Here is a 17856-nt window from a genome sequence, read left to right on the forward strand (position 1 = left end):
TTAGAAAATCAATCGATTGGATTAACAAAACAATCAATTGAATTTCAAGTTTCCCATAACTCAATCGATTAGACTTCAGGTTATCACAAAACAATTGATTGAAAATTGCAAAGCAGTATGGTTTTCGCAAAAATCAATCGATTGGTCATATTACCCAATCGATTGAACGATGGCTGGAATGTGGATTTTTTATAATTCAATCGATTTTTTATATTACCCAATCAATTGAAGGCTTCAAAGCAACTTGAGGTCTCACAATTCAATCGATTGGTTGTGTTGCCCAATCGATTGAAGTCTTTAAAGCAATATGGATTTGCCCAATTCAATCGATTGGTTGTGTTACCCAATCGATTGGATTATGTACTACGCCGTTCTCATTTTTCTTATCATTTTTATAAATTATTATCTTATTATTCATCTATCTTATCTTTAAAATTCTATCTTAAATTTTTAAGTTTTTATTTTGATTTAGATACTCTAATCTTGTCTTTTCTTTATTATTTTTCTTTCGGATATCCATCTACTTAATACCCAATTTTTCCTCATACTTTATCCGTCTATGTAATATCCAATATTTGTTCATCATTAATTGATAATCACAGTTGCAACAATTAGCAAAGGTCCAATCATTAATTGATTACAAAATTGAAGTCAGTGAATAAAATCTCTAATTTTGCAATTCTTCGTTTTGATAGTTTATTCGTGAAATTGATTGTGTAATGAAAAGATATTTTTTTATCTTTTAATAATTCACAAACATGGAGAAATACTAAAAAGTAAATAAATTTTATTATTTTTTATTATTAATTAGCTAGCAATCAAGGACGGACCTAGAGGGGGGCGAGTACCCCCACCCCTTCCCCCCCCCCCCCAAATTTTAAAAAACTATACTTATACATAAGATATGTGTTTAAAAATAAAAAAATATTATGTAATTTAATAGTTTAATGTTTTATTTTTCACTATGTAATGGATTTATGTCTTAATTATTTAATTCACTAATATTTTTTACTTAACAAATTTAATATTATATCTTCAAGTCTTTGTACCTTTCAAATTAGATTTTATATAATAATCTCTATATTTATTTTAAAAAAAATATTTTACTTTTTATATTAATATATTTAACATTCATATTATTATATTAATAATAACTTACGTAGTTATATTTTGGTAATTACATTGTGTACTTTAGATATTATTTTCTTGTAAAAAAATACTCATTTTTCTTCTAAATTTATGTTGTTAAAAGAAAAATTTTATAAAGATATCTTATATCTTATATTCTATAAGGGTACTATGTCTTTCAAATAATTAATAATTTATTTTCAAATTTTTTTAAAATTTTTGAAAGAATTAATTTTAATTAATAAGATATATGATAATTTTTACCTAAATACGCTATAAATTATTGGTATTTTATAATTTTATAATATACTATTGATATTGTTATATTTTTATGATGTAATTATCATATTAAAAATAAAATTGTGAAAAAATTATAATTATATATTTTTTAATAAATCTTTTAAAAAACTAACTCTAATAACTATATGTTAATTATTTTTATAGAATAAAAAAAAATTATTTAAAATTTGGTCCCTCCATATTAAAATTTCTGGATCCGCCCCTGCTAACAATATTAGAAGCTATTTATTTTTTCTAATGCTATAATACGGAGTGTACTGAAATTTTTTTTTTCATTGGACATTTTTAAGATGTCAGATATATTTATGGACACTAAGATGGATGAGCAATACCAGGAAGATGATGACATTAACCAACAAGAAGAGCTAGTTTGTGACCAAGATATGATGGATGAACAGAATGAATTCGAATAAGATTTCGGAGATGAATTTACTGAAGGAGCATATTTTTCTGAATCTGATCCGTTAGAAGATACCCTTGAAGCTGCTTATACGGTTGACTTCGTGCAAGACATTATAACTTTGAATTTCAGTGAAACTTGTGCAGAGGAAATTGCTAAATATCACTTTTCTACTTTGCAGCTTGCATTTGATTTTTATCTGAAGTACTCAAAGTCGAAGGGCTTTAGTGCAAGGAAGAGTAAAACTTTCAAGAATAGTATTGGCAAAATTTACAAACAAAAGTTTGTATGTCATAGGCAAGGATTCAGGGAGTTGAAATATTACACGATGAAAAAAAGGAAGAAGGAACCTAGATTGGAAATAAGAACTGGGTGTGAAGCCCGAATGGATGTTAAATTTGTACATGAAACTGGAAGGTGGCATATCTTTTATTTCTCTGATGAACACAACCATGATCTATTGGATACACAATTTAGTGCTATGTTGCCTGCCCACAGAAAAATGACAGAGGTAGATATTATGCAAATGATGAACATGTTAAAGTCCGGGATTAGCACTTCACAGATGTTTGGTCTTCTAGCTAGTCAAGCAGGCGGGTATGAATTTATTGGCTATGGTCGCAGAGATATGTACAATGAGATTGATCGGCAAAGGCGTCAAGTTCCTGGTGATGCAGCACGAGTGTTGAAGAAGTTGGAGGATATGCGGTTGAAGGATCTACAATTATATTTCAAGGCATGTCATTATTCAAGAGGTTTGTTACGTAACTTGTTCTAGTCTGATAGGATTAGCCAACTAGACTACCAACTCTTTGGAGATGTCATTCCTTTTGATGCTACGTACAAGAAGAACAAGTATAGTTGTCCATTAGTCATATTTAGCGGGGTTAACCACCACAACCAAATAATTGTTTTTGCTGCTGCGTTAATTGTGGACGAAACTACTGATACATATATTTGGCTCCTGCGTCAGCTCATGTTTGCCATGAAGGGTAAGACCCCGACCTCAATAATAACTGATGGGGCCATGACAATTAGGAATGCAGTAAGAGATGTATTTTCCGAAGTCATATATAGATTATGCGCTTGGCACCTTATTCGAAATGCGACTAGCAATGTTGGAAATCCATTGTTTACATCTAAATTCAGGAAAATCATGTTGAGAGACTACGAGATTCCTGTGTTTAAGCGTAAGTGGGTTCAGCTTATTGAAAAATTTGGCCTTGAGGATAAGCCGTGGGTGAACAACATGTATGAAGAGAAGCATATGTGGGCTATTGCATATATAAGAGGTAAGTTTTTTGCTGACTTTAGAACTACCTAAAGATGTGAAAGTTTACACTCAGTTGTGGCAAGGTATGTGGGGTCGTAGTATAATTTGACAAGTTTTGTAGAGCATTTTCAAAGGTGAGTTGCACACTTGCGCTTTAAAGAATTTTTTTTTGTTTCCCATGGTATCCCCCAACCCGACAGGTCAAGGACTAATCCGTCGCGGTACTGAGCTCCATTTAAGGGTTTGCCGCTGGCCAATGGGTTGCTGTATGCACAAGGCGGGATTCGAACCCCCGACACTTGCTTAAGCGGACTAGTGAGCTAACCACTAGACCAACCCAACTTGGTTTGCGCTTTAAAGAATTTAATGCTGATTATGAATCTACACGTAGGGTGCCCGTCATGCAGACTTGTATAGAGCTGCTAGAGAGATTTGCTGCTGAGGTATACACTCATGAGATATTTCTATTGTTTTGGCCATTTCTTTCTATAGTTGGATCAATGCGGGTGCTAAACATAGTGAATAACAATGATTGCTCAAAGTACATTGTGTGTAAGCATGGAAGGTCCGATTTTCCGTGGACCGTTGAATTTCGTCAAGAAGAAATGATCTTCATGTGTTCTTGTTTAAGAATTGAGTCATTTGGAATTCCTTGTGAACATATTGTGAAAGTTCTGGTTGACAGAGACATTTGTGAGATTCCCCCATCATTAGTGTTGGGTAGATGGACAAAGAAGATGAATCAGCACTCAATGATGCAAGTGGGTTCACCAGGGATGCTGTTGTTATTAGTCGTCAAAGTGCCTTAATGGAATTTTATAAACAATTGGCTATTGATGCTGCTAAAGTCCCAGAGAGATTTGAAGAGACACGTGACATTATTATGGGGTTGTATTCATCTTACAAGACTGCAGACGAAGGCACTATGCAACCTCATTCAGGTGTAGCTAAATGTAGGAATTCGTATGTGCATCAAACCAATATAGGCTCAGGACAACCATCTAAGAAGAAGCGGCAACGTTCTAGTGTTTGTCAAATGGAAGGACATAAGAAAACAACATGTCCTTGGCAAAAAGACATTACCAACAACGTTATAGAAGATGAAGCTAATGGTTCAGATAACAGCGACATGTATACCAAATCGACTCCTAATTTAGATAGTGATAATTAGCAACCTCCCTTAACTTAATATTTTTGCATAGAGAATCACTTACATATTCGTGTTTAAATTTTTAATTTTTACTATATTAATAAAATTTTCTATATTCTTCCAATATGCGTGCTTATGTTTTTAGATGAAATGATTGTCAAATAAATCTTGGTTAGACAATAAACAAATTAATGATTTATTTAATTCATAGAATTATTAATTTATATGAATTATTGTTAATAAAAATTTTATTGAATCCATTGACATCGAAAAACTGGTCAAACCGCGAACCGATATAAATTACAATTCGGTTATATGTTAAAACCGCAAAAATAGAAAACCAGAATTGAACCGTTAAACTGGCCAAAAACCGATAGGTCAAACCGAACGGAACTAGGCCGGGTTTTTTTAATTTGAGCCGTTCTGTGTGCTGATCCACTAATACCCTAACCATTACCAACGCAGCATCCCTAACTCACTACAACGGTGCAACAGCAACAGCACACACTCCCTCCCTCCCATCAGCTTCGAGCTCGTCATTCCTTTCAACGCTAGCTCACTCACTCCCTCACTTCCGTTCCACCGTCGGACTTCTCCTACCGCATCACAAGTTGGACCTTCGAAGCTCACTCCCTCACTCCTGCTCATGTAGCTAATGATTCGGCAGTGGAAGCACAGCAGCCGGGCTCGCCTCCTGCCTCCGTCGCGAAGCTCTGTTCCACTGTCGTTGACGCCATCTCTGTTTCACCAGTCAGCGCTGCTCTCCCTCTTGATAAGAACTTGCTTTTTTATGCTTCTATCTTCTAGGTATTTGTTTATAACAATAATTGTTGAATAATTATTGTCTTTAATTTCCTGCATGCACTTGATTCTTCAGTAGACGCATGTAAGAGATATTACATATTTCATCCATCATAAGGTTCAGTCACCACCTATCTTGAATGGACATTCATTTAGAGTACTTATCATTCAGTATTATATCTCCTCTTCGGGAAGCAACAACCATGAAGGTACTTTCCAATTTTCTTCTGATTCTGCTACATGTTTTGTAGTCAATTAAGGTACTAGTATGTTACTAATCCCCCCATCATATGAATATCATATATATCATTTTAGTCTCAGATACCTACTTTCCTTGAAGCTTTTAATTTCATTGAGTTTGATTCTATTAATAGAAAATACATATCCAAATCTTAGAGGAGCTATCCTTGTCTGCTCTGTGCCTCCTTCTGGTAACAGGTTAGTAACTAAGATCTCTAATGTGTTATCATTACTTTTGAATAAAGTGATTGTACCCTAACTCAATTGTGATTCACTTGTTGAGAATTCTTTTTAATTTTTGTTAGTGGTCTTGTCTAGCGATATCTCTTTACCAAGCCAATTGCTGCCTTCAAGGTATTTTGAATAGACTTTCTCAAGAATGTGATTCTTCTGTATTTACCTTCTTATATGTATATATCCATTGACCTGGCCGTAGGTGACACGCAGCTTGGCAGCAAAATCTTTTCAAACCTCTCTTCCTCTTTGTAGAGAGACATTTTTCTCAGCCACAATGGAGGATCATATTGTTAAAAGGTTTGTTTGTCATCATGTCAATCGAAATTTGATATCGGAAGAATATGGATAAGAACTTAAGTTATGTTTCATGGAGCCATGGAATTACAGAATCCATGATTTTTTAAAGAAGTAAAGCACACTGGTCTACCATAGCTATGACTTTATTTGGTTTAATTCAAATAGATAAGTCTAGAAACTAAACTTATAAACCCCCTTAATAAGAGTATGCATTTTTCTGTGAAATATCAAATGGTCTATTCATATTGAGTATCACTATCATGCCTTTAGCTTGGTTTGTGTTTGGATTTTAGATATCAAGAGCTAATGAAAGAAAGTTCGAGATTGCCATTGTTTGATTTAAGAAAGCTGAATACATTACTTCCGGTTCCTTTGGCGCCAAACTTCCCTATCGATGTCCTTGTTTTGGGTGTGAAAAATGACTTCATTGTGGTATGTTGTTCTATGTCAAACACTCGAAAAGAGTTTTTGGCCCGCTCAGATAATGTCAAACTCAAATTCACTGAACTATTGTTGTTTATAGGATGCCGAAGGACTAAATGAGACGAAAAATTTTACAGTGTGTCGCCGGATTGTGTTGATGCCGTTGCGCATGATATGATGTTGGACGTTTCATGGGAAAAAGGAGCAAAAGTTATTCTGTCATGGATTAATGGTTTAGACAAGTGAGACTTTGAGACAGAGGACATGTTTTTCGTTCTTCTCTTCTTTAACTTTAAGTAGTTGTAGATGAGCAAAGTTGAAGGTGCTACAAATCTTCAACTTAAGGCAATATGGAAGGTTTCAACCAGGATTTTCATTGAGTTGTAATCATTCAAATTATATATATTTGCAATTTATTAAAATTATTTCGTTGTTATGAAAATTAATTCAAAACTACAAATTTATATCATTTTATAATTTTTGTTAAAATTCACCTAATAATCTTTGTTAAATAAAATAATATAATTGTAGTTTAAGTAAAACCTCATATAATTCTCATTAGATGGAAATGAAAGAAATATATTGTTTGTTATGTTAAATAAAATATTTCTCATTTTCTCTCACTCAATTTTCTTATTCTTCTCCTATTTTCACTTCTGAGTTTTATTATAAAGATTAATCAAATATTAAGGAATACGCTCTGTGTCAATTACAGGATTCGAGGAAAAAAATTGTTTGAGTGTGATGATTGAATACAATGGTCTTAGTAAACTTGTAACCTACAACTACTTTTGATATTTGAACGGTTAACATAAACCATTGAAATAATTACTTCTAGTTAAATTTGCTAGTTTGTAATTGACAATTTCGATCACATTTGCATCAAGAATATTCACTACAAGAAACAGTGTAATTATCAACGCCAAAAATCGACGGTCAAATTTTTCGTCAATATTTTTCGACGGCTTGCCATCGATAAAATGAAAAAGAGATGATCAGAAATAAATTATTAAAATTGACGACAATGTTGTTTATTATTTTGGTAACTTTCTAACCTTTAAATTCTATCGTCACATTATCGACAAAAGAGTGGTTGAAAATTTTTTTCTTTAAAATCGATGGACTAGTTGTCTATTTTAATAATTAAAATATCGACAATTTTTGTCGTCGATAAATTTAGACGATAAAGACCTCTTTTCTTACTTGGATGAACAGTATAGATTTATTACATAAAATAGACGACTAAGGCATTGATTTTTATTTTAACTAAAATCGACGGAAAGAGCCGTCGATTTTTATCAACAAAAAAATCACTCCTACGTTTGGCTTCCCGCGTCCTTGTTTCACTCATTTCCCCAAAATTTAACCCCAAACCTTCGTAGAATCAAAATATAGACTTTAGAGTGAGGCTTTTTCTTCTCCAACACCTGAGAATAGAGATCAGAGACGGAATCACAGTCACATAGAGAGGCAGAGAGCAGAGGTTCTTCTTCTCCGATGCCTGAGAAAACCCGCCGGCCTCCGCCTGAGCACAGAGCGTCGTCTTTTTCTTCTTCTCATCCGCCTGAGAGCAGAGCTGCTTCTTCTTCTTCTCCGCCAAAACCGCTGTCGCGCCATCTTTTTCATGTGAGTTCCTCTCTCTCTCTCTCTCTCTCTCTCTCTCTCTCTCTCTCTCTCTCTCACTCACTCATTGTGATTTGTGAATCTGCATGTAAGTTCTTCTTCTTCCACAGACTCGTCGTTGCAATGTCTTTGCCGATCGCCGTCCCTGTGAGCCCGATGCCAGAGCATGTCGCCATCGCAGCTTCTTGTAAGTTCCTCCCTGTCTCTCTTTGATTATTATATTTATTTTTGCAATTTTTGTGTCTACTATTTTTATCATGAAATTCTAAATTTGCGTTCATTAAACCCAATTAGCATAATCAATTCATCACATTACTTCAGCTTAACTAGTTTATAGGCAATTCATCACATGAAATTCGTCACATTAATGAACTCGCTTGCTTTCTATCATGATATGCCAAAATGCATTCATGGTTGAAAAGTTTCTAATACGCCTCCTCACATAATAGCCAATCTTTTTGTCTTAAGGCATGGACGAAAATGCACAGTTCCACAGGTACCTTGTATTAATATTGATTTTTATTCAAAAGAATGGGAGAAACAGAAATTGAAATTTATACCTTTTTGTCTTAGAAGCTTTGATATTATGTTATGAACCATCTCTTCCAAAACTTAAAACTGTTAGGTAGTAGTATATCTAATGGAAAATCAAACTTATTTAACCCTATTATATTGTATATATTTAATGTGTTATTATTTATTCAAATGTCCTGTAAATGACTTGCTATTTAAAACAATTGGTATCATTAAATACACATACTTGTTTTGCCTTTTTCACAATGAAAGCATTTTATTCTTTTATCACACTGGCTTGCTTTAGATTCCGGTTTTGATTAGTCAATGATTCACTGTTTTTCATCTTAAACATCACCTCACTTTCCCTGTTTTAGCACTTTTGAAGATGTCAAAAAATATTAGCCCGTTAAATTTCAAGTTTTTAACTGGAGTTAGATTTTTGGCAGGTTTTTATGGATTACCATGTCTTATTCAGTTTGCTTATTGTTTTTACCAAATACAGGGGTTAATCAATAATCACTGAAGGACAGGAAAATATTGATCCAGATGCCCTACCTTTTGCAAGAAATTTAAAAGAAATGGATTGTTAAGGACTCAGGGGAAGGAGCAAGCCATGTGGAAGTGGTTTGTGAAAATTATCTCTTTACTTGATTTACCAATTTTGAAAATCACAATATGAGATTGATCAATGTAATAATATTAACAGTTTTTCCCTCTAGAATCACTCAGTTTTATAGTTGAACCCAAGAAGTTATGACACATTGTTACACTCCTCCCCTTTTTATTTATCTACTAATGGAAGAAAATGATATGGCCCCTAAGTTCAATGCTTGCATCATTCAGAAGTAGAAATGAGTTGTTAACTTACTTTGACATGGTACTAATGCATCATTCTGTTATGTAGGTATTAGAGGCCCTCAAGGATTTAACATGAACAAGACCAACTATATTTGCCATGTCAAATCCAACAAAGAATGGTATGGCTATTTTATCTACTCTTGTTTTCTTAATATCACGTACTGTTGCAGCGGATAACATATGTTCATAATTGTTTCGTCTTTTGACAGCTGAATGCAGCCCTGAAGTAGCATTCTCCAACATTATTTTTGCAAGTGGAAGTCCATTCAGGGATGTGGATCTTGGTATGCTACAACTATTCAATCACCCCGCAAGCTAATCTTTATAGTTTAATAGTACTTCCTTCATCAAATATCCTAAGGCAAAAAGTTTCCTTAATGGTTGCTGCAAATATACAAACCATGATAATTGCCTATAAACATACAATACATTTTCAACATGATTATATAGTTTTCTTTTGTAGTATATGATTATATATTTATATGTATATTCAACCCCTTTCTTTGGATTCTCTGTCCTTACCCCTTTTTTCTGACGAGTCTGGAGTTATTTGTTCACTTGCTACAGGTCATAGAGGGAGTGATGGATTGCATGGGTATGTACCATCTCTTGATCATGTGGTTGCAGACGTAGTAAGTATAAAATAATTCTCTATTCCCCAGTTTGTAATAAATATAGCCTCATTTGGTGGTAGTGGTTCTTCTAATGTAAAACATTTAAGCATCTATGTGGAGCCAACAATTCTTTTCTTGCTTCATTCACTCTCAATTTACCCCTCTGTTATATATTTTGTTATATATTTTTTTCTGTTTTTTGTCTTTTTAATATATCATGCCTCGGCAATGTTAGCAGTATGAATTGTGATCTTAACCAGGAGCTTGACAAGTTGAGGAAAAGGTTCGAGTTGATAGAAGCAGAGAATGTTTATCTGAATAAGTCAATTGAGAGAATGGACAAAGAGTTGCATGAAGCCAAAGACACAAGTTTCCATTTAAGTCATCAAATTGAAAACTCAGAAAATCTGGTTAAGAAGAAAGAAGTAGAACTGTTAGCAATGGAGAAAAGGCTAAAGGCATCAGAGACATTAAACATCGGGTTCTACAGAGCTATTAAGAAGCTGAAGATGGAACAAGAAGAATCAAGAATGATCAAAGAAGATATGGACAGAAAGGTATAAAAACACTTGAAATTGAGTTAATTGATTGAAGAATAATAAGATTCTGTGAATAGTATTTGTTCATGTTATAGCTATTCCTAGCTCTCGAATGCTTAAAGTCCCTGTCATCAATTGAAAAATTGTTAATTTAGAGCATTTGGTTTGTCTCCTTGTTTGCACTGTTCCCACTAATGTTTCTTATAATTCTGTTATCTTTAGGTGTGAGGATTATGCAATTTGCTTTTTGCTTTCAACCAGAATGACATCACACAATTACACAGCAAGTGCCAAATCTGTATCTCTTTATTGTATAAGTTCAAGAGTTTCTCAATCTGCCATTGCTGCACTCTTTTGTAAAATCAATTTCGGCCAGAAGCAATTCTCTACTTGCACTTTGAGATGTATGGTTATCTTTTGTATATGATTATATTATAAGCCTGTCTTTCTTAGTTGTTTTCATTGTTTTCATGTGATTACAAATTTTCTATTTCTTTAAAAAAATAATTATCTATTCAATTAGAGTATCTAATTGTTTATTAGTGCCTACCGTTGCACTACAATCATATGTTGAAAGTTAACATCTATCTTCACCAGAAAAATAGAATGTGTTTCATAACTTTAATCATGGTGGATTTAGTTTAGTGTAAAAATTGCTAAAAATGGGTAATATCTCTGTTGGTGTGATTACTTTATATCAGAAAAGAGTTTGGTAATTTTCAAGTAATAGATTATATCTCTTAAGATCTGCATCTATTTGTACATCTATGAATGCGATTTAAATATAGTAAGATAATCATTTTTTATATAAATTTATTTTTATATTTAAAAGTTCATTTGCATTAATTGTTTATTATTGATGAGTTTGGAAAACTCTATTTTTAATTTACTGATGATCAAACATTATAAATGTGATTAATTGCAAGATTATTATTTTGATTTTAATTTTTATATGTTGACTAAAATAATTTTGCAATGCAGGTTTTATGTTGGGCCAATTTTCAGCCTTAGTGTTAAATTGATGTGAGCATGACTGAAATAAAATTTTGTTTCTTGGGCCGAATAGAAAAGAAAAGATCCGAAGCCCAGTATGAAATCAAAACTCAGCATTATATGAAATGAATGTTGGCTGAATTGTTTAATTGGGCTAGTTTCTATTAACATCTTCATTAAGTCCATATTAAACTAAAGATCCAATGCTTAGTCCGAAACCTATTGAAAAAGAAAGCAAAAATGCTTCCAACAGATCTCTCTTTATTCAAGTGATGGAATCCAAAATTTATCAAGAAGAGTTAATACTTGTATTGAAAACATGAGAGAGATTATACAATTGATATGATGGCATCATTAATGCTACACGCAACCAAGAAAGAAAGGGGAGTAGGAATTAATTCAGTTTGTTTTAATTCATTACATACTTTTATTTCTACTTTATCTTCTCTCTCATCTCTCTTCTCATTTTTGGTCACTTCCATCACAGCAACCATGGAAGCACTTGCAAGCTATCAAGATGAAGCTAGGAGCAAGCTAAAGACCATCACAATGATTGCAAGAAAAAGAAAACATTAAGTATATAGTGGCTAAGATCTTCAACCATGAATGGTAAGATTTGGTGAAGAGATCTTGGCTTCTCCATACCAAAAATGGATGATGAAGATTTCGGTCAGTAGAGGAAGATTTCTTGGAGGTATGGCTCGTCTCTGCTTTTGGGTTCACTCATCGCAGAAGGTAGCTAAGGTGGCTACGTGAAGGAGGAAGCAAAAGTGGAGCAGGAGGAGCTGTCATCATCAAGCATGCATCAAGGGCTAGGAGTTCATCTTGGAGTGCAAGGCAAGATGGAAGGCTCGGATTGATGATTGTTGGTGACCAAGGAAGAACCAGAGGTAATTGCATGTTGGTTATTGCATTCGGTTACTTCTCCTCTCTCTCTGGCCGAACCAGTTTGCATAAAGAAGAAGAAGATTAGTTTGGTTCTTTTGGTTTCAACCATGGAGGCTTCTCCCTCTATAAATAGGGTGAATAGCCAGGGCTTGAAGCAAGGAGAAAGGAGTGAGAGTGCAAGGTACAGAGTTCTCAGAACTACCTAAGCTAACAAATTTTCTTCTCCTTCAATGTATTCTGTTTTGTATTTTTCTATTTAATTTTGTCATGTCTTGAGTCTCATAGAAAAAGGCAAACAGTGAGGTTTGTATGAAAAAGTCATAGAGCGAAAAAAGGCAGAGTGCAAAATTAAAAGAAAAAGCCATAGATGTCTTTAGAGTTCCTTTGTACATCTGTGTTGTGTTTCATGATTCTGTGGGAATCTCCTTGTAAGTTGGGTTAGCACTTTACAGTTGAAAGCTTGGCAGTGACCAAGTCAAGTTCATGATTGGGTTTAGAATTCTGGACTTGTCCCAGATAGGAAGGATAGTTCCTAGGGAGAATTGGTGCTTGTAATCAAGAATGATTATAGTGAAATTCCATCATCTTTGTGATAGAGATTGGATGTAGGCTGCACTGCACTTAGCAGCTGAACCAGGATATATCTGGGTGTAATTTTCTTTCTCTTCCACTCCATTTTCTGTTTCTGCTGCACAGGAGATAAAACCGTAAAATATCTCGTGCCAAGTGACAAGACAAAAAGAAAAAGTCTCGTAGCTAGGGACGAGACAAAAATAAAAAAGTCTCCAGAAGTTATTTCAAAGACCAGCTAGTGCTCTGAAGTGAAAAGGGGCTAAGATTCAACCCCCCTTCTCTTAGCCACTAAAACTATCAATTATTTTTTAAATAAAAAAATAATTAAAACATATAACTATTAAAATCGACAGCAGAGTTGTCGCTTTTTAAGTTTAAAATAGACAAAAAAACCAAAATATAGACACAGAATTTGTCGATATCTAAATAATTAAATCGACGGCAAATGTGTCGATTTTATTGAATCAAATATCGATGGCAACTTTATCGATTTTATTAAGCATATTATAGACGTAAATATTATCAACTTTATTGAATCAAATATCGACGAAAATGACGTCGATTTTATATAATAATATCGACGGCAACGTGGTTGATTTTAGTACGATGGTAAAATTTTCAAACTCATATTATAAACAAAAACGCTATCGATTTTATTAAATTATTATCGACGGCTAGGCAAGCCGTCGATTTTATTAGAATTTTAAAAAATCGACAAGCTTAACAGCGACCACCTATGCGGTCTATTTTGCCGTCGAATTTTAATATTATCAACGGCTTAGCCATCGATTTGGCCGTCGATTTTAACGATGTTTCTTGTAGTGATTATAGTATCGGTTAATAGATTTTTAAAAATCCTTATTAGTGAAAATTTCTTTTTATTTTGGACTTGAATAAGTGTAACGTATGCCTCACAAATATAAATAAGGAAGAGGATTTAAAGGGAAAAAACCCTTTGGGAAGTGAAAGATCATTTATCATAATAGTTCAAATTTTGAATATATGAAAACATAAAAATAGAATGCACACAAATAAAAAAATGGGATTTTATCTTTAAAATAAATTATTTATATAAAGTAAAATATAATTCACCATACATAATATTTGTATGGCATTGTTGATGAAATAATAAATGAAAATGACATTACTTCATCATAAAATATGAGTTTCATTAAACTAATATATCTATATAGTGCATAGAAATAGAGAAAAGTTGTAAAAGCCACAAAACCAAAAATATCAATTTAAGAAGTCATTCTAAAATAACTAAAGAAGTACATCTACCAAACCTAACAAATAAATAATCAATAACTAAAGTATTGTAATTTATCAAAGTAAATACTATTATCTTTACATCTCATGGTTTGTGTGCATATTCCCAAACCCATTGGCCGACGCTATAATTCGTGACTTCTTCTGGTTGATCTAACTCCTGAGTAAATGCACAGTGGTTATCATGCGAATATCATTATCCTCAAGCTGCAATTTATTTATTATGAATTAGTACAAAAAATAGAGTATAAATATTAGAGATTTGTAAAAGCTGGTCACCTTATTGTTACCCTTTGGTTTAAACTCAAAAGTCATATCCATCCGCTTCATTACCCAAGTTGCAGAGTTCCAGCTTGAACTACATTGAGGTATATCTTTTGACCTTATAATTTTGTAGTCATGAAATTGTTTATTATACTCTTGAATACCATCATCCTTGTAAAAGTTCGGCATGATGATTTGTTGTAGTACGTTTGCCTGATTTCAATTAACTAGTTAAATAATAAAAACAAAAAATCTAAAGTAAATAAGCTTATAAAATTTTTTATACCTTTACTAGGGTCTTGATAACACATTCACGATAGTGAATTCTGTCATCATTAAAATGGGTGTCCAAGTGATAGATTGTACGATCGTCAACCGAGATTACCATTAGATACCAATGGTCATCCTCTTGAATAGGAACATATATCTAGACCATAAAATTTGCCCATGTGTTATGTATGTTGATAAGGAAAAACTATATTCAACAAAGACTATCCAAAAAAAATCTTGCAAATTTTAAATCAGCAGTAGGTTGCATAAATTTGTATATATAGTGTTGCATCTTTTGCTCTAAATGTATCTTACTAAAGACATCCACCTAAAAACATTAATGAATTCATATAACTGTTACTACATGATAAAGCATGTTCTTTATCAGCATTACATTTATAACTTATAATTAGTAAAATTATCTTATTAGGTGTTATAGAACATACCACAAATTTCGGTGGAAGTTACCATGTTGTCTTAAAACTTACATCAGATTGATCATCGATGCATCTCAATGCCACTAATTCAAGAATCTGAACCATAATCCAAATATATTACTAAATTGTGCGAAAAATCAAATGTAAATTAATTAATAGATGATTTGTGTACCTTCTCTGTAATGGGTTTGTCATGTAGAAAATGATCAAAGTCTGGTCTAGTAGCTCTGATTGTGTTTGTTACCACAAGTTCTTCACTGTATTAATTAAAAACTAAAACACATAAGATGGGTCCTCATTGATCGACAAGACGGATAATATCAAAATAACTTACGATGGATCTAGCGAGGTTGAAAATGCATATGCACAAGCCTTTATCTGATCTTCCAAAAGACGTATGGTTGGAGTTGGCATAAATTTATACTTCATTGACTACAAGGTTTAACACAAGAGTATTAGTAATACTCATTGTAGACTAGATGGTTAATTAGCACTACTCATAACAAATTAGATAATTAAAGATTGGTGGCTAAGAAGTAATTACGTTGGTGATGGAAAAGAAATAAATAGGTCTTCTATAGTCTTTTGTAGGTTGACTTAGTGCATAAGACACCTTGGATTTATTGAATGATTTGGGCTCAATCTTTGGCTTTCTAACTCCGCCTAGGGGAGTGAACGGTAATTTTTTCTGTGTCCCTATAATAGTCTTACCCTAAGAAAAATAATAGGTCAGTAAACACTTATTGTCATGTTAGGAATATACTTGTAAAAAATATGATGCATGAATTTTACTATACATGCATATACCTTTGATATATTTTTCTTTTTCGTTGCAGCTCTTATAGTTGGGGATATCGGTTTGTCCATATTGATTTTGATGTTGAACGCATCATCGTGAGTGAAAGTTCTCTTGTCTAGTTCAATAAGATCATCCTCATCGTCTGATATAGCAGTATGAATATCAATATCCGAACTCTTAGCCTTCAATCTATTTGAGAATGGACATGTCTTTAGTGAAGAAAGTTTGGTCGGAGTCTCGAAATCATTGTTCAGACTCAATTGTGATATCATTGTCTCAATGTGGCTTACAAATTCAAGGATTTTATCAATTTTTTCGTCTCGAACCATGTTTACAACTCTCATTGACTACAAACATTTAAATAAAATAATTTCATATAAATGTAAAAATACAAAAAGAGTGATGGTTGTTCTGATGAGATTGTCAATGGAATCAGACAAAGATTTCTCTAATCACAACTAATAGCAAAAAAATAGTTATAATATATAAAATGTATTACATAATATAAATTGCATTACTATTTGCCAAATTAAATTACCTACATGCTAAGGAGGACCTCTTCTTCTTTACTAGATAATTCTTCACTTTTATTTATATCCTTGTTTTGAATAACATCGTCATTGATAACTAGGTCATCCTGTAGAAAGAAAACATAAAAGATTAAATTACTCATAATATATTCTACTAAAAATTAAAAACCCATTACGTCTTACCTTAACATTAGGAATTGTAGTTTCAATTTGATCACCAAAATCAAGTGTGATAAGATCAAGTCTGTAGCCAGTGACATATTCTGTGTATTACATGCATCATTGGGGACTAAATCTTTGTTAGGACGAATATCCATGATTATTATCAACTGTAGAATATTGTATGAGTAAATATGGTTAAAAGGCAAATACTTAAAATAATTTATCTAAGTATAAAAAACTAGTCGGAGTGAGCACATATATATACACCCAATAAAGATCATCAAATTTTAATTCTATCTTTTTTAAAATTTTTAAATTATGTGAATAATTCTAAAAATTTTTATGTTATCTTATCTTTTGGTTAAAATCAAATACAAATTGAATTTTATCTTAATTTTTATTTTACAATTTAACAAAGTAAATTTTATTAATCCATATGATTATATCTTATCTATAATTATTTTTAAGTAGATAAATACTTAAATAATAATAATAATAAGATTAGATGGATCACTAATAATTAAATAAAAAAGGAACAAACTAGTTGAATAGCACTATACGTGTTCAAGCACTTACCAGTCGATTGAAACAATAATTGAGGATACTTCAATCGATTTCATTAACAAAACAATCGATTGAATCAGTAATTGTGGATACTTCAATCGATTGCACTAACAAAACAATCGATTGAATCAGTAATTGAGGATAATTCAATCGATTGCACTAACAAAATAATCAATTGAATGCATACAAACTCCTTATTGCAAGCATTCTTCAATCGATTAGTTTCCTAATTCAATCGATTGAATGCATATCAATTGATTTCAAGAACAACTGAAACAATTTCAAGACCCTGAAACAGATTTTCTTCATTCTTTGACACATTTTCTTCATGGTCCAGGCCTTGGGATGATTTCCCTTGGGTTTGTGATGCCTAGATTAGTGTATAGAAGATCAATTGCTTTTCCTTGATGATTGATAGTTTCAGTTTGCCTGTCTTGATGCTGCCTCATATCAGCAAATTGTCCCTCCATATATAATCTTATGCTTTGCAATTCATCATCAAATCTCGCATTGTTGGCGAAGGAGGCAGTGGTGATGGGGGTTCCTGGGATTATGCTTGCACCTCAGGGTCTTGTGGTTGTCCTTGGATCTGAGGTTCTTGGGCATCCAGATCTCTTTCCATCTGTCTTAGAGTGCTGTCATCAATCTTGGCTACATTACTCAAGACGATACTTTTCTCTTCACTCAAGTCAATTCCAAGCCATT

At 32.8% G+C, this 17856-nt stretch overlaps 2 protein-coding genes and 1 pseudogene across 5 annotated transcripts; all 3 read left to right on the plus strand.

Annotated features, from left to right (window-relative positions):
• Positions 1–1745: 1745 nt before the first annotated feature.
• Positions 1746–3798, plus strand: LOC112773649 (protein FAR1-RELATED SEQUENCE 5-like). Its single transcript, XM_025818426.1, has 6 exons — positions 1746–1796; positions 2010–2564; positions 2607–3120; positions 3175–3184; positions 3493–3544; positions 3787–3798. The coding sequence occupies exons 1-6, from the start codon at positions 1746–1748 to the stop codon at positions 3796–3798; spliced, it is 1194 nt and encodes a 397-aa protein (XP_025674211.1).
• Positions 3799–3825: 27 nt separating this feature from the next.
• On the plus strand, positions 3826–6691 carry LOC112773665 (uncharacterized; annotated as a pseudogene).
• Positions 6692–7629: 938 nt separating this feature from the next.
• Positions 7630–10861, plus strand: LOC112789708 (uncharacterized). Of its 4 annotated transcripts, none has more exons than XM_072232486.1 (8): positions 7630–7875; positions 7983–8059; positions 8891–9012; positions 9293–9365; positions 9456–9530; positions 9814–9878; positions 10099–10417; positions 10622–10861. In XM_072232486.1, exons 5-8 carry the CDS (start codon positions 9519–9521, stop codon positions 10625–10627), a joined length of 402 nt encoding a protein of 133 aa, XP_072088587.1. In that variant the 5' UTR covers positions 7630–7875; positions 7983–8059; positions 8891–9012; positions 9293–9365; positions 9456–9518; the 3' UTR covers positions 10628–10861. The 4 variants fall into 4 exon arrangements, with proteins under 4 accessions (XP_072088587.1, XP_025687515.1, XP_025687510.1 ...); XM_025831730.3 differs by having other exon boundaries at positions 7663–7875; positions 7966–8059; XM_025831725.3 differs by having other exon boundaries at positions 7663–7875; positions 7966–8059; positions 10121–10417.
• Positions 10862–17856: the final 6995 nt, after the last annotated feature.

The sequence above is a fragment of the Arachis hypogaea genome, chromosome 3 (assembly GCF_003086295.3).
Source record: "Arachis hypogaea cultivar Tifrunner chromosome 3, arahy.Tifrunner.gnm2.J5K5, whole genome shotgun sequence".
Taxonomy (NCBI): domain Eukaryota; kingdom Viridiplantae; phylum Streptophyta; class Magnoliopsida; order Fabales; family Fabaceae; genus Arachis; species Arachis hypogaea.

Bases quoted from the DNA above. Each gene is read 5' to 3' on its own strand.
- LOC112773649 (XM_025818426.1), top strand. From the start codon at position 1,746: ATGGATGAGCAATACCAGGAAGATGATGACATTAACCAACAAGAAGAG. The intron at 1,797-2,009 runs GTTTGTGACCAA...TCTACTTTGCAG, and splicing joins TTAACCAACAAGAAGAGCTA to CTTGCATTTGATTTTTATCT. The intron at 2,565-2,606 runs GCATGTCATTAT...AACTTGTTCTAG, and splicing joins ATCTACAATTATATTTCAAG to TCTGATAGGATTAGCCAACT.
- LOC112789708 (XM_025831725.3), top strand. From the start codon at position 9,344: ATGTCAAATCCAACAAAGAATG. The intron at 9,366-9,455 runs GTATGGCTATTT...GTCTTTTGACAG, and splicing joins GTCAAATCCAACAAAGAATG to CTGAATGCAGCCCTGAAGTA. The intron at 9,879-10,120 runs GTAAGTATAAAA...GATCTTAACCAG, and splicing joins ATCATGTGGTTGCAGACGTA to GAGCTTGACAAGTTGAGGAA.